Source organism: Ciona intestinalis, chromosome 5 (genome assembly GCF_000224145.3).
Source record: "Ciona intestinalis chromosome 5, KH, whole genome shotgun sequence".
Lineage (NCBI taxonomy): Eukaryota > Metazoa > Chordata > Ascidiacea > Phlebobranchia > Cionidae > Ciona > Ciona intestinalis.
Window position 1 is genome coordinate 3,924,696 of NC_020170.2, and position 24,829 is coordinate 3,949,524.

The 24,829-nt window shown below is 35.2% G+C and overlaps 1 protein-coding gene and 1 long non-coding RNA gene across 3 annotated transcripts; one reads left to right on the plus strand and one right to left on the minus strand.

The window, feature by feature from the left end:
• Positions 1-4,421: 4,421 nt before the first annotated feature.
• LOC100179489 lies at positions 4,422-22,302 on the minus strand. 2 transcript variants are annotated; one of them, XM_026834591.1, is made up of 35 exons: positions 22,120-22,302; positions 21,786-21,929; positions 21,183-21,313; positions 20,569-20,688; positions 20,174-20,238; positions 19,708-19,793; positions 19,264-19,364; positions 18,855-18,948; positions 18,484-18,596; positions 18,108-18,221; positions 17,615-17,693; positions 17,030-17,261; positions 16,593-16,740; positions 16,184-16,388; positions 15,672-15,926; positions 15,213-15,412; positions 14,516-14,651; positions 14,114-14,230; positions 13,414-13,588; positions 12,824-12,948; positions 12,260-12,375; positions 11,830-11,950; positions 11,347-11,487; positions 10,830-10,990; positions 10,431-10,539; positions 9,754-9,882; positions 9,348-9,446; positions 8,828-8,994; positions 7,920-8,497; positions 7,443-7,672; positions 6,981-7,148; positions 6,049-6,251; positions 5,556-5,700; positions 5,290-5,383; positions 4,422-4,960 (listed from the first exon to the last, which is right to left on the minus strand). In XM_026834591.1, the coding sequence occupies exons 1-35, from the start codon at positions 22,144-22,146 to the stop codon at positions 4,899-4,901; spliced, it is 5,190 nt and encodes a 1,729-aa protein (XP_026690392.1). In that variant the 5' UTR covers positions 22,147-22,302; the 3' UTR covers positions 4,422-4,898. The 2 variants fall into 2 exon arrangements, with proteins under 2 accessions (XP_026690392.1, XP_009858772.1); XM_009860470.3 differs by having other exon boundaries at positions 17,615-17,696.
• Positions 22,303-23,071: 769 nt separating this feature from the next.
• Positions 23,072-24,254, plus strand: LOC100186659. Its single transcript, XR_182069.4, has 3 exons — positions 23,072-23,258; positions 23,751-23,797; positions 24,127-24,254. It is a non-coding gene; the product is annotated as an uncharacterized LOC100186659 (long non-coding RNA).
• Positions 24,255-24,829: the final 575 nt, after the last annotated feature.

The window sequence follows — 24,829 nt, forward strand, 5'->3', positions numbered from 1 at the left end:
ATAACTATTAACGGCATATGCAACGTCACAGTTGTAAAGATTTCATAATTTCCGCACCTTAACTTTAAACTTCTTTTCACCCCGGCTATAATTCTATACACCTCCATTGTTGCAACATGCCCACGCATATGGGCACGCCGTCATTCAAAAATTTGAGAATCGTTTCTTCCGTTATAAATTCCAATACTTTGACAAAATATGTCGAAATATAGAACTGTGGAGTATTATGGATTTCATCAATAATATCCCATATTTTAATCGTGTTTTTAACATCTAACAACGCTCGTTTTGAATGGCGAGGTCATGGTTATTTAATTTTGTAAATATTGTTAAATGGGACGATAAAAGAGCGTAAAAACATTGGCCATCTTACCCCAACCTAATTATACACCATTTAAAAATTCAACAATTTTTTAAAGGTGTGAAAATAGCAAACGCTTGAAGGAAATTCTTTACTTCTGCTCTACTAAGCCCTTGAGGGTTAAAACAAGACATCTCACGACCTTTCGTTTATATAAAAATTCCCGATTTTACAGATAATGTTGAAAATAGCAAGTGCCAGTAAGGGACTTTTATTTTTACTGTATAGCAAGCGCTAATACATTATGGTCGTAATAACCTTCTGTAAAGCGTTTAATCATAGTATACTGAAGTCACTTTAGTATATAGTATGGTTTAACCCTATTAAAGTTTAAAATTATATACACTTGAAGAGGCAACAAAAATGGTTCATTAAATGTTCAGATTCGATGCTATACACTTATATTTAGCATGCTTATACCCGATAAATTACAAAAATTTTTTATATAAAAGTCACCTTAAAAAAGAACCTAAGAAACGAACTTTTTTATTTCTTTAAATACAGTAACGAAAATTAGATAAAAAAAACAACGAAAAGAAGGGAATTATAAGTAAAATGACAGACGTTAAAAACAGGCTACGGGTAAAAACTACTTGAGTAAAAAAAGTCCTAATATTTACAGTTCAAACATTCTTTGTTTTGGTTTAATTGCGACAATAATTAATTGCGACATTAATTGTTTATTGTCAAATATAGGAAAAATGTGTCAGTTGATTAAAATATTGTATTCATATTTAAATTCAGGATGACATATTTTCAGGGATTACGGATTTTGTTTTTCCGGATTTTAAATAGAGAGATTCTGTCAGTTTAATTATAAAATCTTAATCACCGAATCGTCTTGATTACGCTTTGCTGGAATTTAAGTGACGTAAGAAAATAGAAACCGCATACTTAATCCGATTTCATACGATTTCTATAGCCCGGAACGCGATTTTATGATTTGGACGTTTTTATGGCAAATCGCGTTAACGGCGGATGCGAGTGTGACGTCATAGTAGAGAATGTTACGTCACACTGAATGTACAAAGCCGCGAGTTCGCTCCCGCGTACACGTACCCGCGGCACGCAGTAAAAGCGCAATTAAGCGACGATCGCGGCTCATTAGAGTTACGTATGATTCTAATACACGAAGCAACAATGGACAAGGCGTGCCCACAAATGCATCGCAAATCGCCGCTGCTTCCCACGCGCTCTACGCGCTATAAATCCGACATAATTACAGCGAAATAAGCGCGTGTCAATGCAAGTCTTTGTTCAATGCATATTTACAGCTACAAGATACAGGACAAAGATTCCAAGCGTAGCATCGTAAAGTCGCGGTATGAGGGGTCACACTAAGTAGGCTTTATGTAAATTTAGTATATAGTAGAATGGGGTAAGATGGGACACCTTTACCACATAATATTCAAATATCCTGATCGTGTTTTAAACAATTAACAACGGTCTATGGAAGTCGTGAGGATACTATTTTATAATTCCCTTAATGTTATTTGTTTACTACCAAATGGGGTGAGAAATAGATTTAAAAGATGTCCCACCTTCTTCCACCCTACTGTATATATATTTTTTATAATACTATGGGATAAGATGAGTTAAATCATAATATCCCAAATTTGTTATTCGTGCATTAACAATTACCAACAGGTATACAATTCTGTAAAAAATGTTTTATTACTAACGGTTACATAATTATGTTAATGTTCTTGTTTAATTCCAGTAGTAAAAATATCCCGTATCTGTAAAGTGTGGAAAACGAAGTAGCAACGTAAAGTGTAAAACTTGTTTACCAGACAAAACAGTTTAATTTATTCTCTGGTTTCCACCCCCGAATTTGACATTAGCTTTGTAGGTGGACATTAGCTGTTGTTTACCAGAAGTTTGCCGCTCGTATCTGTAGCGTGGGTGGTAGGTCGTATAAGATTCATCAGAATAACTAGTGACGGCAAACAAGCCTTCCGCGTGGCATTTGCATGGCGGGCCGGGTTGTCTCGTTAGCTGAGGCGTCAGGACGCTTATGTTCCTGCAGGTGACATGACTCGCGTAAATTACTTGTTCATTTTTTGCCGAATCTTCCAAGGCGTTGAAAAGGCGAATCCACCTGGTCAAATAACGCTGATGATTTCCGAAACACGCCGCAGCGATATCCATCAAGTTTCGACGCTGATAATCACGTCCTTGTATTTGTCAAAAGCACAACCGCAGAACTGGCATTTTAAACAAGCACGGCTAACCTTTCGGTCTCCGATAGCGCTTTTTGTTTATTCCGAGAGATAAAATTTACCACACTTATGAGCCTCCAAGTAACCCCGTAGATAACACGCATACGTAAATTGTTGAATCTTACAGAGATGTCGCGGCAATGGAAGCATTTCTGTCACTTTTCGACTTGATGACATTAAATTGGCTTCGCAATTGTGTAGGCCCTATACATCTGGCAACACTCTGGCCCAATTTGCGTCGGTTAAAATCAAAGCGAAGTTTTGACTCTGATAAATATGATTGGTTCGATTGCTAAGTTGTATGACAGCACGCTATAATAACAAGCAACTCTAACGGTCGCTTAACCTAGCTAAACCTAACCACGCGCATCTCATATATTTTCCCCTACAAGCAGTCTCAGGTTTCGTGTAATTGAAACGTAAACATCAATTTTCAATTACTGGCAGTTAGTACGGCCTATCATAGCTTCCGTAATCGCCACTTCCACATACTGTGTCATTACTTTACAGTAAGCACAAATATATTACGAACATCGTCATTTCTTCAAAGGTTCTTCAAAAACAAGCTTACGTTTTATTCAAACAACCGTTTGTCGCACATAGTAAATAGTATTTTAATCTTATTTTTGCCCTATGTTTAGATACAGCAGCAATAATGTTAAAGTTAGGCTGGTGTAAGATGGTCTTTGGGTTCCAAGTTGTTATGTCTCTCGACTCTAAAAAGCGTTGTTAAATGTTAAAACACGATCAGACAATTTGGTATATTTCGAATAAATGTAACTTGCTTTATCCTCGCGTGGCCGGACAACAGTCGTTATAAAACACGAATGTTCTGCTATATATATACACCTTGTGCCAGCTTACGAGTTACCACTTATGTAACTTTGTGAGTGATTTTTTATATCAAAGGTACCCCATCTTACCGAACTCAGCAATACCAGTTAAAATGTTTTGCTACTGTGCAGGTTATAGGTCAAGCCAAGCTATATGGACCAGTCGCGTGCTATCAGATCATGTTGCAGCCGAAAATTGCGTGTAATATTTCATAAATAATAAAGCTATTATATGACTATCAAATTTAACCGCGGTTGTTAGTATAACATTACGTTTGCCATGCCTTTATATGATTATGATGAGGGAGAATTTAAATTTTAGGATTACCAATTGCTTGGAATTTCCGCATTGAACTTAAAGCTTGTGTGTCGTTAAGGTTAAAACGGGAGCATTTCTGTTTAAAGTCTATTGGTTAACCTATATTGTGTTTAAAACTATTATAAATGAACATTAGGCCAGTAAGAAAAACACTCACAAAGTAACATAGGTGGTAACTCCGAAGCTGGCACAAGGTGTATGAAACAGAACACACATATTACAACGAATGTCGTTTTCGGCCTTGCGAGGATAAAGTTACATTCATCCCAACGTAAAATGTTCGTCTGGGTATTTAGCGTGAGAGAGGTACCCTCTCTAATTCTACATGTAGGCTATTAACATAGCATTACATATTATAAGCATTCTGCATGGAAATGTAGTTATAAATATGAAATCCTACAAACGCGGACCTCGCTAATCTAGAATCAACTCTTGATCCGTAAAAGTAATAACAGCTCTACAGTGTCGTCTAGCGGTAACATAAACTAAGAACACGTAACTCTTAAAGCGCTTTACAAACGTTTACGATAGTAGCAGGGTCACACTATGGAAAATCACGTTTATTACTTTGTGGGTGGTTATCTTTTATGTTTTAAAGTATGGCTGAAAATTTAGACGACCCATAGGTGACAAATGGGTTGGAGCAACTGCCGTTGTGTTTTTTCCGCTATTAAAAACAACACGAAATTGGAAAAGAAGTTGTATTTAAATAAGGTGTGTTAAAATAAAAAAAAATAAAACTTAGAACTGTTGTACTTAAACGGAACTATGGCAATAGTAAGAAAAGAATGTGAATATTAACATAATTGTTCTGTTTTTAACATAGGTTGGGATAAGATGGGACAATTTTTCATTCTCTTTTATCGTCTTATTTGGTAGTAAACAAAGAACATTTATAGAATTATATAACAGTATACTCACGACTCTAAATGAGCTTTGGTAATTGTTGGAAACATGATTAGGAAACATTGGATTTGGGTGCTACCTTGATAAATATCTAAAGTAACATGGTTGTGTAACTTTTGACACCAGGGATAAATAAGTGATCATCATTCTATTATTGCAAAAAATTTGATTGTTTTGCCTGGATTCGAACCCGGTACATTTGAATGACCAATTACAAACTAGATCCCATGCTAATTTATAACCATCTTGATCAGTTACTAACATCCAGGTAACACTTCAACTGTGTCGGTTTCGCTGTCTGTTGATTCATTGTCTGTATCTAAAATAAATGGTTTTGTTAGTTTGATTAATAGAACTAACAGTATTCATACTTAATGTCAAGTTATAAGTTAATCATGGGTGTCTTCTTATACACCAGACACTGGATGTCTTCTTATACACCAGACACTGGATGTCTTCTTATACACCAGACACACATGTTGCATTATACACCTTATGCTCACTGTCGTGTTATAACATTAGGATCTTCTTATACACCAGACATACATGTTTTATTCATACTCACGCCTACTGTCAAGTTATAACATATGTGTCTTACTTTATTAAGATAAACACGAGATTAATACATCCCTATATCATTATTCTCACCAAACTTTGCGTAGACAGGTGTGTAAGGTCTGCATGTTGTGACTGAATCAGTGTCAATGCTGTTGAATCGATCGTAATTTAAACAATCATACGCCTAAAAAAATTGTTAAACTCATTAAGAAATCAAATATTTAAACAACAAAATGAGTCTCTAAAACTTGGTACAGGTAAAAAACTTTTAGGAAAGTGTTAAAAAACGTGACTGCTAGACCAAAGTATTCTATATATATATATATAATATATGTATAGACGTTATAGTCTGGGACCTGTTTCTGATTTGTTGTAACCAAATCTGGTAACTCTGGTTCTTGTGGTGTTGCGTGTATATCATCATCTGTGTTGTCGTATTCACATGTAAACAACTTCATAAACAGCTTTTTTCGAACTTCAGTTGTGTCAGTTGATTTAATTCTAAAAGATATATGAACATAGCCTACATGAATGTAACTTGCTTTATCCTCGTGTGGCGGGAAAACGACAGTCGTTAGGACTCGTTATAAAACATATGTTCTGTTTCATACACCTCGTGCCCGCTTACATGTAACTTTGTGAATGGTTGTTTTTCTCCAAAACTAACACTTTAGACAACCCATTAGTAGCCACTAGGGAGGATCAGTTGCTGTTAAGTGTCTTGACCAAGAACACATATGGTTGCAGCAACAACCCTTGAACCCATAATCTTTGGGTGAGAGGCAGGGAAACTACTTAAAGAAGCTACGGCGCCGGCTTAATAAGTTCTAACAGTTTAATTACACAAACCTTATGAGAATCTCAATAAGTCCCATATTTTTCACTTCAACAGTTGCAACATTGGAGATAGAACACACCATGTTAATAACATGGACAAGTTTTGATGTTAATTTGGATGAACCAGTTGTTTCTGTTGATGTTGTAACAAGATCCAAATACTTTACCAACAAACAAGCAACTTGGGTGAGGTTTTCTTGCTGTTTTTCTGGCAACTGTCAATTTAAATTGATAATGTTATAATGCTATAATGAGAAGATTTTAACAACCAATACTATGTGCAAGGTTAATCTGTATCAGCATAATCTGAGATGATTATTTTATTTTTATTTTTTTGTCTTTATGTATGGCTGACAATTTAGACAACCCATTAGTGACCACTGGGTTGGAGCAATTTTTGTTAAGTGTCTTGCCCAAGACACATATGCCCACAATGGTAGCAGCGACAAGCCTTGAACCCGTAACCTCTAAATTAGAGGCAGGAGAGCTAACCACTTTGCCACGGCACTACAAATACATTATAATATAACATAACTTAGGTGTAATAAAATGCCTAATATATAGATGCACCAAAAACAATGGGAAAAATGTAATAGATGAATATGTATTTTTGAAATTAAATAAAGCCTTTAACACATCACACATGCAAAATATTCGAAACAACTTCATGAAAAAACACTACACATTAAATTAAAATATGAAAAGCAGTTATATATCTGTATTTGAATATATAGTAGGTTTAAGGTAGACAGGACACCTTTCCACATGATATCCAAATATTCTGATCGTGTTTCAAACAATTAAGAACGATCTACGAGAGTCGTGAGGATACAGTTTTTATAATTCTTTGAATGTTCTTTGTTTACAATCAAATGGGACGAGAAAATAGAATGAAAAGGTGTCCCATCTTTCCTCACCCTACTGTATGGATAAAAATAAGTTACCTTTTTATGCTCAACAAGTAGCAAGCTTAGAAGTGTAAGAACAATTATTTGAAGTTCATTTTTCCCATTTAATGATTCGTCACACACAATTGTTGTTAGCAACTTTATATCAATGAATTCTTCAATAGGAACAAATGAATGGGCCAGTGACAACAGGGAACCACAGATCTAAATATGGGAATGTGAAATTTTAAGAAATGATTAGTAAATAAATTTTCTATGTGGGTGAGGTCCTACCGCATGGCATAAGACCTGAAAATTTGGTTGGCCATTTAGGAATATAGTGTTACTACACAAATTATATAAATACTAAATAGTGATAAAATAGTACTCAAGAGTTCACAAAGTTACATACATGGTAAGTGGTAGGTAGGTGTATGGAAACAGAAAACTTATGTTATAACAATTGTCAATACCCCGCCATGCAAGGATAAATAAGTTACATTCAATCAAACAACTTACATGCATTTTCTCTTCACGAGATTTTGTAGCTCCCAAACATCTCATAAGGTAAACCAAATCACGTTCAGTAATTTCCTCAGGTAGTTCGGAACATATAATGTAAATATGTTCACCAAGTTGATTTCGTTTTTTTGCACAACTTTGGTCCAAATACTCCACACAGAGAGGGTACACGATCCCACTACAATCCTCTAATGATGTTTTTGGTGGATTTTGAAGTGTTTCTTTTACTATGAATATGAATTGATGAATGAATAAATGTAATTTGTTTTATCCCAGCATGGTAGTAAAACGATAGTTGTTATAACATTGGTGTTCTGCTTCATACACCTCTAGCCCGCTCACAAGTTACTCTGTATGTAACTTTGTGCAATATACAAGAAATTTGCTATGTCATAACAACAAACAAACAAACTGTACTTCTATAAACTACATATACATGATTTTTATATCTTTATATGGTTATAACCAACTTACCAGTTTTACTTCCGTGAAGTCTTTTTTCACGATCACTTTCATGACCTTCAACATTCACGGGAGTTACGGTCACATTTTCCCCTTTTTTCATATGAGAATTAATCCCATTCACAAAACAGGGCATCTCTTGCTTAGCAACTCTCAAAGTATTTCCCATATCTCTATTGTGTTGGTTTGGTGATTTATTTTGCTCTAATGCCGACCGTACTTCCATTTTATCAACCTTTTTAAACTTTTCTGAATCGGCCTTTTCTTCTTTCTTTCCCATTTCAATTTCTTTATGAGGAGAACCACCACATTTCACAGCAGAATCTGGTACTTGTGCCCTTAATTGTGAAACAACATCTCTGGAAACAGATTTATCTTCTAATTCTGCATGGCTTGGACTTGGACTCGCATATTTTATTTCTTCGGGTTTTGACGCATTTTCTTTTCGACCATCAAGATTTTTTTTCAAATTTTCATTTTCAAAAACTTCTAATTCCTCAAAATTGGTTTCATTTTCAGTTTTCAAACCAGCCGTGTTGGAAGCATTTTCTGTTATTTCTATGATTTTGTTCGAGCTAGCCTCCAGTAAACTGTAACAAAAACATACTAGTGATGAATGTAACTTATTTATCTTTGTATGGCAAGGCAACCACAGTTGTTATACCAGGGGTGTTCTGTTGCATACACCTTGTGCCTGCTTACCAGTTACCACATAGGTAACTTTGTAGCCGTTTCCTTTATTTTTGTTTTTTTTTATATATGGTTGACTATTTCGACAACTCATAAGTGACCAATGGGTTGGAGTAACTTCTGTTAAGAGTCGTTCCCAATGGTAGCAGCATCGAGCTTCAAACCTGTATCCCAGGGCTCATGGCAGACACGCTAACTTTAGTAATAAAATAATTAAAAATCAAACTTACCATTTAACATGATCTGTATTCTTCACAGCCAATCCTGATGAAACAAGCTCCTCTATGATGTCACAGTCAGTAACAACAACACCAGTTTTGGGCAGCTTAGACCGGATCACAACCGGTTTCAACCAGATAGTATGGCCAAGTGCAAGCACAATGTTGCCTTCAATCTCCTATAAGGTGAATTATTAAAACATTGATTTTTAGCTTCAAAACAAACTATTTAATGATCTGCTGCTGTTGCTACAAGGCATGATATGCTTTTAGGGGACTTGGTTTTGTTTTGCAACTTATTTGAAGTAGGTTTTATTAAAAAATTAGAAGTTGGAAATTACGAAACATAAAATGGCTCTTTTATTTGTCAGCTATTTCTCTTCCAATTAAATGTAAATATGTTTTTAACCATAAGTGTGTTTTAACAACTGTTGTTTTTTCGCTATATATCCTATCTTTTCGTTGAATATTTCTAAATTTTTGCTACCGTAATCGAAGAGACAAATACAACAGCGTGTTGGCCAAAACTCACCTTTTCAAATATAAGATTATGCACAAGTTCATTTGCTTGCATCAGCCATTCAATATCATTGTCAAGTGGTTTAACACAACATGCACGAACTTCTATTGCCTGCATAGGGTTGGTTATAAATTAAATTCACTTTTATGACAAATTACACTAATAAGGTGACTGCATTGGGAAAAGTATAACTCTCAAAAAAATCACCAACAAAGTTACATAAGCGGGCATAATGTGTGTGAAACGCAAACTGCTGTTATAACAACTGTAGTTGCTCTGCAACGCGAGAATAAATACCTTATGACAATTTCTATGTTTAAAAAATATACCACCAGACACAAAACAAAGCGCCTTTCTTTAAAAAATATACCTATATATTTTATACAAATCCAGAAAAGTCTAATTATAATAAACATACCTGATATGGGATGTCAACCAAATGTTGAGGTAATTCAAACAGATTCTCCACATTAACTACAGCTTGTGTTCCAACATCAACAAGTCGTACGCGAGCCTTATACACTCCAATCACTGTTTGCCATTTAACCTGTTGATATATATGGGAATATATACAAGTATATATATATATATATATATATATATATATATATGTTATAAAACTTATAAATGTAGTCAGTGGCGCCCCCAGGAGGGTCTTAGGTGCAGCAGTCAGATTTAAAAAGTAAAAAAAAAAACAATTTTTAATTAAAAAAAATTTTTTTTAAACTCTTTCTTATTTCTTCTGGGGCTTTTGCATGTTAGGAGTAGCATGGGTGTTCTTTGGACATGTTACCCGAAATTTTAAAACAGGGGTGACATTATACTTTAGCACCCCCACTTTTAGACCTAAAACAGGTTTTCCTCTGCTGTTGGGTGTTTATACAAACAAGCAGAGCCAAAGAATATTACATTCAACACAGCAGGTTTCCTATATTTGACAACTATGAATGTAACTGCATTTTACCAATGTCACCCCAGGTTTCCTAAAATATTATAAAAGAAAAGCAGTGAAAAGTTGCTAAACTCTTTGTGCTAGATACTATATGACATTGTTAAAATGCAGATACTATATGACCATGATAATATAATACTGACATCATCACAGCTTTCTTGTTGCAATGGAACAACCCTGTAAAACATGTTGTCCAACTTAACACAAATAAGTTTTCCTCTTTTGATTTCCAAGCATGGTGCACGTGGTGTGCTGTGACATGAAATGAAATATTAATATTAAATTTGTTTGTCTCTTTGATTATGGTAGCGAAGATTGAAAAATATGTTAAACGAAAAGATAAGATATAGCGACAAAACAATACTTGTTAAAACACACTTACAATTAAAAACTATATTTTTCAAAAACTATATATTTTTTTTTCTAATGTACAGCTGATAATTTAGACATCACATAACAATACATACGCTTACAATAGTAGCAGTCCCTAGCCTTGAAACGGTATGTGGCATTAAAAAAATGAAAGAATAACTAAACCTTACCTGAAGTGTTGGATCAAATCTTTTGATATTTCTTGAAACGATCCTTCTATGTTACGTACAACGCCTGATATGGTGTCTCTATGTTTCATGAGACGAGCATAATATCGTGTAGCATTTACTATACATGTCACTTTAACACGCACGTGGCCAGAGGTGGGAACCTAAGATGGAAATATATGTAACTTGTATTTATCTTCACATGGGGGCAAGACAGCCATTATAACACGAGTGTTCTAATTCTTCACCTCGCACCAGTTTATCGAATTATCATACATGTTACTTTAGAATTTTGTACTTTTATTATGTATGGCTGACCATTTGGAAAAATTCATTAGTGACCACTAGGTTGGAGCAATTGCTCCTAAGTGTCTTGCCCAAGGACACATACGCCCACAATAGTAGCAGCGAAAAGTCTTGAACCCGTAACCTCTAGATTAGAGGCAGGTGCCTAAACATTGTGCTCCAACACAAGACACATATATCCATACAAACAAACCTATAAATAAAGTTTAACAACCTGGCTGTATTTGGTTCCAACATTAGGCTTGTCCAATGATGAAATAACATGTCTGTACCCGCATACATTTATATCTCTGCATGCCCCATAAGCTTGAAAGAAGGGGCATAATAACAGATCCTGTTTTGAGCTTTCATGAACCTGTAATACAAAGTTATGGTGTATTTTTATGTAAGGAAAAATATTTTCAACCTCAAAGTTAAATATTTGGTAACTTTTAAGCGGGCACAAGGTGTATGAAACAGAGCATCCGTGTTATAATGACTGTTGTAGCCCCATCAAGCAAGGATAAATAAGTTACAATCAGTAGTTCGTACATACCATGTTAACATATTGTAAGGGCAAGCCTGTCACCCAACTTTTAAAACAGAGGTAATCTTATATGTTTAAGCATCTCAGCTTTAAAAAACAGCTAACCCCTTGCTGTTGGTAATGCAAGATGTTTTAACACAATAAAAATAGAAACATTAAACATCATACAACCTCAATAGATTGAACAGCAAGTTTCTTTAGTATAACGGGTATAGGTTGTTTGATTCTGTTAAGAAATTTAACAAAACCAACAGAACGCGCCGCATTATCCTCAGAGAAGAACATGTAGGAGCTAGAATATTAAATATACACAGTATTAGTTAACCATGCATACATGCTTTTGTTTCCATTAGAAGTTTAACTTGTAAATGATGATTGACATAAATGGCTTGTTTGTCTGCTAGGTGTAGAGACCACGCTTATTTTCTTCCAATTAAATGTAAATGTTTTTACTGTGATCTTGTTTTAATTACTGTTGTTTGTCGCTATATCCTGTATTTCCGTTTTAAATACTTTTCAATCTTCGCTTCTACAATAAAAAGACCAAAAAGTTTCATTCCAGTATTATTATTATAGAAAATAAAAGGTCCACAAAACATACCAACATTCAGCATTCTTCTTATCCTTGTCTACAGTAGAATGGTAGAATGAAGACATAAGTGACAAACGTAACCCAAAGTCATGTTTATTTGGTGGAAAGTTGTAATGAATTGTGATCTAAGAATAAAAAAGAATTTAATATTTTTTATTAAATTAAACAATGTTCCTAAACAAACATAAACTTATAAATAACAACTTTATCAGTATTCAGGTTTTGCATTAAATTTTTGTTTTTAAACCCTTTAATAATAGGTTAACAAATAAGTAAAAAGGGATTCTATTTTGATAAGAGACTGATGATGCCATTTTAGGCGAAATATTTATTTTTTAAACAAAGTCTATGCGCTGGACTTGATTTTTGTTTTTTACATATTTTGAAGCACTTGATCCAGACTTTTATTTGTTACAAGAATCGTCCAACTGCATTAAATCCAATCCACAGAATTCATCACAGTTAATTTGGTTAAATGACAAAGTCTACTTTCTATAGAGAATAATTAATTTTGGTAATGGCATAAAATTCATTTTTTTACAGAGATGAAAAGCAAGTTAAAAGGGGAATCACCTGAATTGAGTCAATGTCCAAATAAGGAATGACATCGTCAGTTAGCACGAGGACAGGTGAGTTAGAAGCGTCCGTAAAAAGTTCATGTATTTGTTGTATTTCCGCATCTTCCATACAGGCATGTGCTGTAGTAAGATATATAGGAGTATTGTAAAGGGTGTCTAATCTATTCAATATGGGCGAGGTCCTTGAGGACTTAGGCCAGTTTTACTAGGTTGGTGTAATGTTAGTGAAGCCTATACTGACATTTTTAAAACAGAGCAGAGCCAAATATACTCAAGCGCTGTGACCAATGGTTAGCATGTCTGCCTCAATCTAGAGGGTTCAAGGATTGATGCTCCTACCATTGTGGGAGTATGTATCCTTGTGCAGGATATACTTAAAGGACAATTGCTCCAACCTTGCAGTCGTGTTATCAATGCGGTTTACTATGTTTAAAAAATATGGGTGTAAATACACTAAATTATAGCAATATTATTCCATATTTGATAAAAACCATAGCCCTATAACCAGATCCATGGTAAAACAATGAAAACTCCTTCTAAATTGTTGTATTATGATTATTTTGAAATGTAAGTGAATAGTCATACCTGTAATACAATGTATACTGGATGCAGTTAATGCTTGAGCAAGTGATGTTAAAGTGCTGATGTCTTTAACATAAACAGCTACCCCTCCAGCTCTGACATCCTCATAGTGTTGTATGAGTGATAGTAGGCTGTTATAACTTGATGTGTTGGAAGTTATAATGGTATGATGCTGTACCTGTGGGTTGATTTACTGTTATATATCTGACCCATGCATGGCAATCCTGGGTATGAGGCATACCAAGTTTCTGACGCTTAGGCCTAAGCCATTTAGCCCCTCATTCTTATTGCCAAATCAAAAGCGTTTCTACGCGTACCAAGTATTGATTGCAAACGTATCAATACTTTATTTATCGCATTCGTAAAAAGGCAAACATTAAACATGTTTTTAAAAACCTGTAGGCTAAATAATCAACAAGTCAATCGCTATTATGACGCAAGCAATCGGCATGTGAATTTCTATTATGTCGTAATTAGTTACAAGGTCCAACAGTCGCTATTATGATGCAATGAATTCATAGGTGATTCCCTATTATTTTGTAACAAACATTTTGCTTGGTTGAGGAAAACATCTTAAATATAAAGTTATATGCATATTATTGCAAGTACACCTTCCAGAAATGAATACATAAGTTACATTCATCCATTTATTCATTCAAGAAGATATAAGTTTTAGTTTCAACAAGTCTATGATCATCCTTACCTTTCCAAAAACAGATGCTTCCAATGGATGGCTTATATAAAGCAATGATTGATTATTCATGAACGTTTTCATGAAAGATTTCACACCAGTAGTCCACTGTATTCCAAATCCCAGCACCTAAGCAGAATGTATTACTTTCATATTTTAAAAGCATGTCTTATGCTCAATATACTGTACAAAAAGCATGTTATAGTAGAAGCATTTTTACTTAACTTGAGGGCCACGACCCTACCCCCCTTAAAAATACATTTGTTGGGGAAAAAACAAAAAAATCCCATTCGGTTCTGGCCACTATCCAAGACTATGCTTCATATGCGCTCCAGAAGAGCTTTCACTTTCACAACTTATCTTCTTTACCAGCTCATACATATTCACGTATAGACCACACAAACCAATAAATACCTGTGGTTTGAATCCTTGTATGTTCGGTCTATCAGGGTCGCGTAAAACTTCCATCCACATTCTCATGATGGCTCCTACTTGCTCAGTAAATGCTTCAACCAGTGTGTGAATATCATCAATCACTAATTGCTCAAGTCTGATGACAATCAAATCATAAAGAAAGAAATTTGGGATAGTGGTGTTGGATTTAGGTCAGGATTACTATAGACGCATCATTAGGCCTAAATCCAAGAATCTATGGCATACCACACTGCGAGACCTTACCCACATAGAATATAAAAAGAGTGGTTAGGCGTTTGCAAGCATAAGTAAAGAATCCAAAGTTTGATGCTCGATACTGACAGATGTATGTGTCATTTAGCAAGACAATTGGCAGACATTGCTCCTACCCAGTGGTATAATGGGTGCCAGAGTAATAAGCAATCTCTACCCCATATCTCAAGTCCCATGGAGTGCCACATTGTAGGACCTTAGCCATGTAGAATAAAATTATGGGAAACTTTTTAGAATGCAGGAGAGGCAAAGATAGTTATACCAACATTCTTATAGAACTAATTTGGTTCCAATGTGTAATATTTAATATAGCTCAGAAAATGTCGGGTTAGGCCTGTCTACCTTTCCACCCCAGGTTAGACGCCTATGAATAGAATAAATATATAAGATACCACCTACATTCATTGTTTATATGCTGTTGTACCTGGTCAAGTCCACTGACTTGTTTCTACAAATCCTGATCAAAGTATAAGGGGAGCAAACTAGGACGCTACATCCAAGGATCAGATCAACAGATCTCTCATTTTCCACTTCTGGTCCTCCTGTTATCCCTATCACACGATGGGGCTGTTGACCCTCCTTGTCACGATCGGACATAAACATGTCAAACATGTCAGTCACGCTCTGTTGGTTTTACAATTGGGTTTAGGTTATTTGATAATATACATTATGTGTGTCTGGTGTATGAGAAGACATTTATATGTATTGACACTAAGAAGACACCTGTATTTTAAAAGACATTTTTGCATTTTTCTTCTAGCTTTCTTTGATTTTTATTGGGCCACAAAATATCGAAATAATAATATAAATGATCCACCAGGCAAATTTTTTAGAAAAGTTTGGTAACCGCTGATATAAAGCAATATATCAGAAGTTCCCTTACTTGTACTTTCCTCCATGTAGAACATAGGACCACAACACTAGGACTTCTCTGTGTTATGAATGTTGCTTGGATCGGGTTCAATTTACAACTCTTGGGAGCTACGCTGCGCCGTTGTAACATGGTAACGATTGGTGCCACGTAAGCGAGGGTTTTCCCACCACTAGTGGGGGACAGAGCGACCAAACTACGTTTATCCAGTATAGCGGGCCATGCATAGGATTGGATGGATCTGGGACCACGGTATCTTAAACTTGACTGAATAAAAGTAAATGAGTTACATATGTTTAAAGTTCTATACAAATAAGTGGTCTGGTGTTTGGGTTGTTGGGGTAATCAGTTGTGGGTTTTCTAAATTGTCAGCCATACATTAAAAAAGAAAAGTTAATTAATTTAAAACTTACATACGTGGTAATTCATAAGTAAGCACGAGGTGTATGAAACAGAACGCCCCCGTTATATTTACTATCATTTCCCCACTATGCAAGGCTAAATAAGTTAAATTCCTTCATTACCTCCAACTTTGTGACCATACTTTCTGGAAATGGGGCTCTACAGAATAGTGGGATAGGGTTTGGTGGTTCCACACCATGTACTAACATGGTGTTGTTCTTTTCTCTTTGGTTTTTCAGCAACTTTTTAACAAATAATTCCTTTGGTTTGTTTTTCAAGTTTATTTTCTGAGGTTTAACAGGAGGGCCCTTTTCTTGCGTTGGTGGGCTGAATATAAAGAAATAAAAATTAAAAAAAAAAACGGAATTAAAAACAGGTGATTTAGAAAGAATATACCAGTACCTAGAAAAACATAAAAAATAATTTTTGCTAAATTAAACTCTTGCCCAAATTGGGGGTTAGGGTAATGGGCCAGCATCTTTACAGGACCTCGCCAACATAAAAAAGAACATTACTTTGCGATTGGCATACCTTTGAGTTATAACTTCAGATTCCTCCTCACACAATGTTACTGGTCGCAATTTGGCGACTAATTTTGGCTCGCCTCGTAACTCTGCCTTTTCTTCCTCCAGAAATTTCTCGAGCTTTAAAAGTCTTAACTCAGAAAGCGACATTCCACCTATGTTGGTGTACATGAATGCGCCAATGGAACTTATTTATCATTGCATGGTGGAAAACAGCAGTCGTTATAAGTTATAACACAGGTGTTCTGTTTCAACCATCATGTGCTTGTTTACAAGTTACCAAATGTAAATAAATGTAAGTTATTTATCCTTGCTTGGTGGGGCAAACATCCGAAATACACTACGTTTTTATACCAGATGAGTCATTAAAAATTATTTACATGTCTGGTAGCAGAAAAAAAGGAAAATATATTTTACAGAAAAAACAAGTTACACGTCACCTACCTGGGAGTTTGTTTTTTGAAACAGTATTTGTCGCTTGAATAACTCTAACCAACCGCTCAGTAAACCGCGCATCACCCGTTAAGTCTTCGGTTAATTTGCTAAGATCAGACTTTACATTTATGGTTAACGGCTCAGGTGTTTTTATATGAGACAATAAAGGTTCGACTCCATTCATACAACGCTGAACTTGAGGAGGGCTGAGATTTAACTGCTGTTTTGGTGACAGTGAAAGCTGGCAGGTAAAAATGTATATAGAAAAGGATATATAATAGTAATTAGTAAAGCACAAAAAGAGACACGAACTATCTGAAACGACTGTTACAACACGGATATTCGGTTTCATACACCCCTGTGGGTGTGGTTTTTCTGTATTGCAGACACATTTTTAGACAACCTATTGGTGACCACTGGGTTGAAGCAATTGCCGATAAGTGTCTTGTCCTGGGACACGTTGCCTACAAAACTTAGCAGCAGCGGAACTTGAACTCATAACCTCCTCTCTGGCTTAAGTCCACTAACCACTGAGCTCCAGCCTTAGGCATTACTAATGGTAAAGTTATCAATTTATTTACACACGCAACTTACACGAAGCAAGGATTTTCCTCTTCCAATAGAAACCACACTGTTTGGTGATGTAGATGATGACGGGGTAGCAACTGGTGAACTACTGTAAATATTAACAGAGTTTACTGGTTTACATTTCAAAGCTGAAAAGCTGACAAATCATTAATGCTAACTTCTAACTCACGAACAGTACCTAGACCTTATACTTTCTAACCCTAAATTAATGATTTAATGTAACTTATTTTTTCTCCTGTGGCGAAGAAATGGCAGTTGTTAAAATTTTGTTTAAAAATTTCCATTTTACTCTTTTAAAGAGAAAAAAAGGCAGTTGTTCGAATGCGCCAACGCGGTGTTCTGTTTTATACACCTCATGCCCACTTACCAGTAACCGTGTATGTAACTAACTTTGTGGGTCGTTATTTTTGGGAAAAAACTTCCAATTTAATTGTGACGTAATATTCAGAAATTCCAACTGCTTTAATGACATAAACATAAAATGTATAAAGAAGCTTACTTTACACAAGATTGTGGCGCTTGTGGGTGTGGAATAGTTGACAAATCAACTTTTTCTTCATAATTAAGATCTTTAGGTATATCCAGTCTTGATCCAATTAAAGTTGAATTTTCACTATGAAAAATTTATAAAATATTAAAATTTTGTTGTTGTTTTGTTGATACGGTACATTTTTTTATTTATCTCTTAAATTTCAAAAAACAAAGGTAATATTTAATTAACACAGCTAAGAGATGGGAAACACAGAAAACAACAGTTGTTAAAACATGATAAAAATAAAATTAATAAAAAGGGCACTGTTGAAAAGGGGTGGCTGTTAAACCCTATAAGGAGCAGCTCACAGTGTTATATAGTATGTAAATAAATCATACCACACCTTTTTGGAATGTGATTTACACCATTTATTGAGTTCAACATAGGCAGTTCATTGATATGATTTACTGTTGGTTTGTTAACCTGACCTTTATTGCTCAATGTTGGTGTTCTTTCCTGTTTTGCAAGAAACATTTGTATAATGTATTGATTGAAGGAATGAATGGAACTTATCTATCTTTGTGTGGCCGGGCAACAAAATATTGTTATAAACTTATAACATGGGTATTCTCCTTTTCATACCTCATGTCCGTCCACAAATTATATTTTTAACCTATAATTACTTTGGGAGGAGAGGGTTTGTTTTATTATTTTATGCTATTTACAAACATACTTAACTTTTATTAACGTTGTGTTCTTTGTGTATAAACTTACTTTCAACACATTTTGATTCTTAACTTCCTCAGAATGTATGATGGCTTTGTTCAAGTGACCGTTCTGTGTCACACACTTGGTTTTCATTGTATTTCTGAATAATAAATTTAAATTATAAGTGCTGAAGGCTTAAAAAACTAAGACACAGTGCATATTAGAAGAGCTGTTGTTTTAATGTGAATATTTCTGTGGTCATAGACGCCAAACCTGGAAGGGTAGGCTGCCATGAAATTTCCCATACTATATTAAATAGTAAACATTACAACCAATAAGTTTGTTTTATATTAGGAACATGTGTTTAGTCTAGCTATTCCTGCCTTTTTTTCTTGGTGTATTTAGCAATTTTGACCCATGTGCCATGTTTTATTCTATTTTTCCAAGTCTACAGAGCATACATGAACTTTTTTACCTTGTTTGTGTTTCTCCTTGTACATTCTTTACCAAAGAGTCTATCGTATTAACAGCAAATTTGTTTTTAACCAAAATCTCATTAAGACAAATTTGTGATCCCTGAAAAAATATAAAACTTGGACAAATATCACCACGCCACAGTGGAAGGAGAAGGCCTTTAGCCCAGAAGTTATGAGTTCAAGGCTTCTCTCTGGTACCAGTGTGAGCATACGTGTTCTTGGGAAACACACTTAACAGCAATTGCTTCAGCCTATTGGTCACAAATGGGCTGTCTAAATTGTCAACCATACAGAAAAGAAAAATAATCACCCACAAAGATACATATATACTAACTAGTAAGCAGGCACAACGTGTAAGAAGTCAAACAACCACATTAAAGGAACTGTCGTTTCCTGCCACACAAGGATCAAGCAAGTTACATTCACATTAGTAAGAAGCTTACTGTTATATTGTCCACCATGAAAAGTTTAACAAAGTGAATATTCTCTTCATTTATTTCCATCACTTTAACTTCAACTTTTCCTTGTGCTTTCAATTAAAACAGTTGTTAAAAAATAAAGCGTATGGACTGTGGCCCCCAGTGAAAAAATACCTCAGTTAAATTTTGTGATTTATTAGTTAATTATTCTTATATGAAATAATATTACTTTGAGTTGTGAGGATAAAGTTTTAAATTTATTTTAATTTTCCTTTTTTATTACCAAATGGGACAAGGAAATATAATGAAAGTTGTTTCTCCCTTTTCCCACCCTACTATATAAACCTTATTGTGTAAATGTATATACAGTTTATATTTTAGAGTTAACAGTGTTTGATGTAATTACTATTGACCATATTAATACCTACATGCCTGAAGACTACTACACACATTAATACATACACAGTAGCCTATCATAAAAAACACTTACATTTTGCAACATAATTTTTAAACCATTTAATTGCTGAAGCACTCCAGCACATTGTGTCTTCACTCCTATACAAAAGAAAACTACATTTATTTCTTCCAAACAACTCTTTTATAAAATTCCAGGGTTTATAATAAAAGGTGGTAACTGTAACAGGCTGTAAGAGAAGGTTAGTATTTTGAAGAACAATTAAATGACCAATTCCAAATTTATATTACAATTGGAAAATCAAAGGTTGCATACCCCACAATATAAAATGACGCCATTGCCAAAAGTGTTATGTCTATGTTTTCTTTACCTAACATACCTTTCACAGTGATTCTCATTCGTTAGTTTAATACAATAAATAAGCTTTACACTGATGTTGAAATAGGTTTACACCTTATTATCTTGCTTACCCAAATAATACTTCATCTTTTACATAATCAGTTACAAGTCTCATAGGACGAACTCCATGCAATGCAAAGTGAATTACCTGGGCAGGTACCTCCCACACCCATTCTGGAGTAACAAATACTCTGTGGAAGTGTTTAGTAAGATAGTAGGCTAATGAGAATAAAAGAATGTAACTTGTGACTTGCTTTATCCTCCATGTGACCGGGAAATGACAGTCGTTATAACATGAGTGTTCTGTTTTTTACACCCTGTGCCAGATTACGAGCAACCGCGTACGTAACATTGTGGGTGATTATTTTTTCTGCATGGCCGGCAATTTGGCAGCAATAGCCTGTAAGTGTCTTGCCTATAAACATATACCCTACGTTTACAAGTTACAATGGTAACAGTAACGAGAACCCATAACCTCTTGGTTAGAGGCATCCCTTATTACTGCGCCACAGGGCCAGGCCGCTTGCATGGGGTGGATCAACGAAAGTCAGGTATAACACGGGTGTTCAGTTTCATACACCTAGTGGTCAGTTACGAGTTACCACATATGTAACTTCACCTTTAAGAGTTAAAGTTAACTTCTTCTAAAAAGAACCTCATTTTTTTTTAATATTTTCCAACTAACCTGTTAGCTGAGACCACAACTGTGGACATTTCATCCACCAGCGAACATCGAACTTGGAATCCATTGGTTGAAACTAAAACTGTGTCAACTTTTGCTCGATGCCATAGTGGTGGGATGGACACAATACATCGCTGTTAATGTATTTGTTAAGATGTATTGATTCGCATGATTTTGTTTACAACATTTTAGTGATAACATAACAGAATTTTTATTTATCACTTTGAAAATGATAGCAAAGATCATGTTATTTAACGAACGAAGTGAAGAAATGCATTCCATAACCAGTCTGCAAAGTATGGCAGTTCCTGACGAGATCTCGCGCGTGCAAGACGGTTATTTTTCGCGTTCGCGCGTGCTATCATTAAAAATCTGCGTGCAAAGCATGGACATATTCAAGCCACAATAGGAAATCTTACTTAATTTAATACGTATTTTTTTCTTTGTTTAATTAATTGGCGTGCGTAGGACAAATTGTGGCGTGCATAACCGAAAGTCTGTAAAAAAATCGCGCGTGCACCTGCCATACTCTGCAGTCAGGTTCCATAATTTGTCTCTTCTATAATCTGTAAACTAGAGCATGTGCATACCCATTCAAAATCTTACCATTCCTTCTTTAGGGTTTGAGAGAATTGCTTTAAACATCTGGGAATCATTGTAATAGTCGTTCACTTCTTTCAATAAAGCTACAAATGATACGTCAGCTGATGCATTGACTTTAACACCAACAAAATAAGAAGGGTCTTTGATCTAGAGAAATTGGGTAAATAAGTAAATTAATTTGCAATGTGACTATGTACCTTAGCTGTCTTAGCCTGTACATAAACATATACAATGCTTAAGTTATGTTAATATGTATATTGGCGCATTCGGCATTCATTCATATACAACATGTTAACGAAATTGAACAAACATCATACCAAAATTTTAACGTACGTACCGTTTTGATAAGTACGTCCATAGACATTTTTTTCTGGAACAGGAGCACCAGATTTCATACATCAACAAACAATAACGAACAGCTTTTTAAAAAAAATCGCACAAACGCATGCAAACTGGTACCATGCAAACTTGCAAACGTAAAGACAACTTTTGCGGGAAAATACAATGAGCATAAAAAACACATTGTACTTCTAATCAATGGGGAGTATGCGTGAAAAAAGTCTTAAAATTGCTATATAGTTGATAAAGTAAATATTAAAAGGGTACAGTAGGGTGAGGAAAGATGGAACATGTTTTCATTGTATTTTCTCCTCCAATTTGGTAGTAAACCAAAAACCCCCGACTCCTATAGACCGTTGTTAATTGTTCAAAACACGATCAGGTAGTGCGGAAGGTGTTTCGTTATCCCGCACCGTACTATATATTTAAAGATATACAAAGTGTTATTATTCTGGTGTTGTTCCACAGTGATTGGAGCGCTCGCATCCTACACAAAAAAAACGGATTCGAGGGTTAATTCTACATATGTCATCATTCCGACTGTTGTGGTCGTCTGTATCTCCCATAGCGCTTTTTTGGTAAAGTTCTATAAGAGTTGCATGTAACAGAACACCTTTCTAATAACGACTGTCGCTGCCCCGCCATGCAAGAATAAACCGGTTAGATTCATTCCAATCTGTTTAGTTTAAACAAAAGAATTATTCGTCCATATGCCAACTTAATAAACCTAAAGTGGTATGCTTACAATTTTAGTGGTATTCGAAACATTTTTGGCATATGGTACGACCGCGTAGCGCTATTAGTTTTTGTCTTTCGCATGCTTATATTCGAGTTCCGCTCGAGGCCGATGAGGCATTCTCCGATGTACAGTATGGAGCATTGGCAAGTCACGATCGGATGTTAGATTATTTCCTCTTGCCTATCTATCCCTGTTGGCAATTATTACAGACACTTTATAAAAGAGCTCCACCAGAACGTTTAATTATTTCGTAGTTGCATAAAACTGATATCGAAGAAAATGAACTGCAAACTTGTACTTTTCATCTGTCTAGTTCTCTCTGCAGTGAATCTATCTGAATGTGGCCGAAGACGAAGACGCTGGACTTTTGATTGGGACCAGAAGCTATCTGATAACGAGTAAATATTAAATGCTATCTATATATGGTAGGGTGGGGGAAAACGGGACGTCTTAATATCCAAATATTCCGATCGTGTTTTAAACAATTAACAACGGTCTATCGGAGTCGTGAGGATACGGTTTTATTATTCTATAAACGTTCTTTCTTTACCACCACATTGGACAATAAAACGAAAAGGTGTCCTATCTTCTTCTACCATTTCTTTAAAACAGGTAATTTTAACACGTAACCTAAGTAATTTTAACACGTAACAAAACTACGAATCAAACATTACGAAGAATGTATTCACAAAAATCAAATTCGATAATACGCAGTTTGTGGCACCTTTTTCTGAATGTTATTTCGTTATGAAAAGTTTTATCTTCATAAGCACTATAAAACCAGCGTCAGGTTCACGAAATTTCCACAGTTATATGGGCAACATCGCGTTTACGAATTTGCAACCATCAAACCTAAGCTTTCAAATAGTTTAAATGCCGTTGTATTTCAGGAAGTCCCTTGAACAAGCTGATGATTTTTCCAACAAAGACGGAGCTGGTATGCGATAATTGTAATTTGCTTTATCCTCGCGTGGCCGGAAAATGTGGCACATATAGATGCGCCGTGCCGCAGTTGGTTAGGGCGCATGCCTCTAACCCAGAGGTGATGGATTGAAGGCTTGTTGCTGCTACCATTGTGGACGTATGTGTTGCTGGGCAAGACACACAACGGCAATTGCTCTAACTCAGTGATCATTAATGGGTTGTCTAAATTGTCAGCCACATATACACAGAACACCCGCCTTTTGCCTGCTAGCTGTCGTTTTCCGGCGCGAGATAAATGTTCCTTTGCGTTTAACATCATTATTACTACATTTATGTTTACAGAGTTGTTGCAGCACTTGAACATGCAGAACTAGATTTCTACAGAAATACAACACAGCAAATTCTTGAAAGAATAAATTGCTGCGAAAAGGCAAATGGCATTGCCAGGAAATAAAGTGCAAAAAAATAAATTTTATTTTCTTTTTACATACGATAATGAAGATCAAAAGAAATAAAATAACTAAAAGAATTTACAAAACGACAATATTTAAATATAAATCAGCTTTCGGTAAAAACCAACGTTAATTATACTAACTATGATTAAAACTAATTTGGAAAAGTGTTTATAAAGTTGGTTGATTAAACACACTTTTAATAAAATGTTTGTAAAAGGGCACCGGTTAAAATCTGAGCTGCTGTTGAACCCATTTTACCTTGAACTCAAATTAAATTGTAAATATTTAATTAAAACAAATTACTCTATACTGCGATCACGCCACAAACACGCTGCAGCAGACACATATTTCAAATGTTCTGGTGTAATCGCGACAGTGCGTCATTTACCGTGTACCTATGTCGACTCCAAGAGTCATAAAGTAGGTTAAAGTACTCGGCATTTTTGTGTTTCTGGATTAAGGCAGTGGCCTCATCAAGTAGTCAGGTGAGGGTAGCCAACATGTTGGTTTTAAGTGTGATATGTCGGTTACAAGACAAAGTGTATACTGAACACGTACATAACTTAAGTATAAACTAAATACCCATTTAA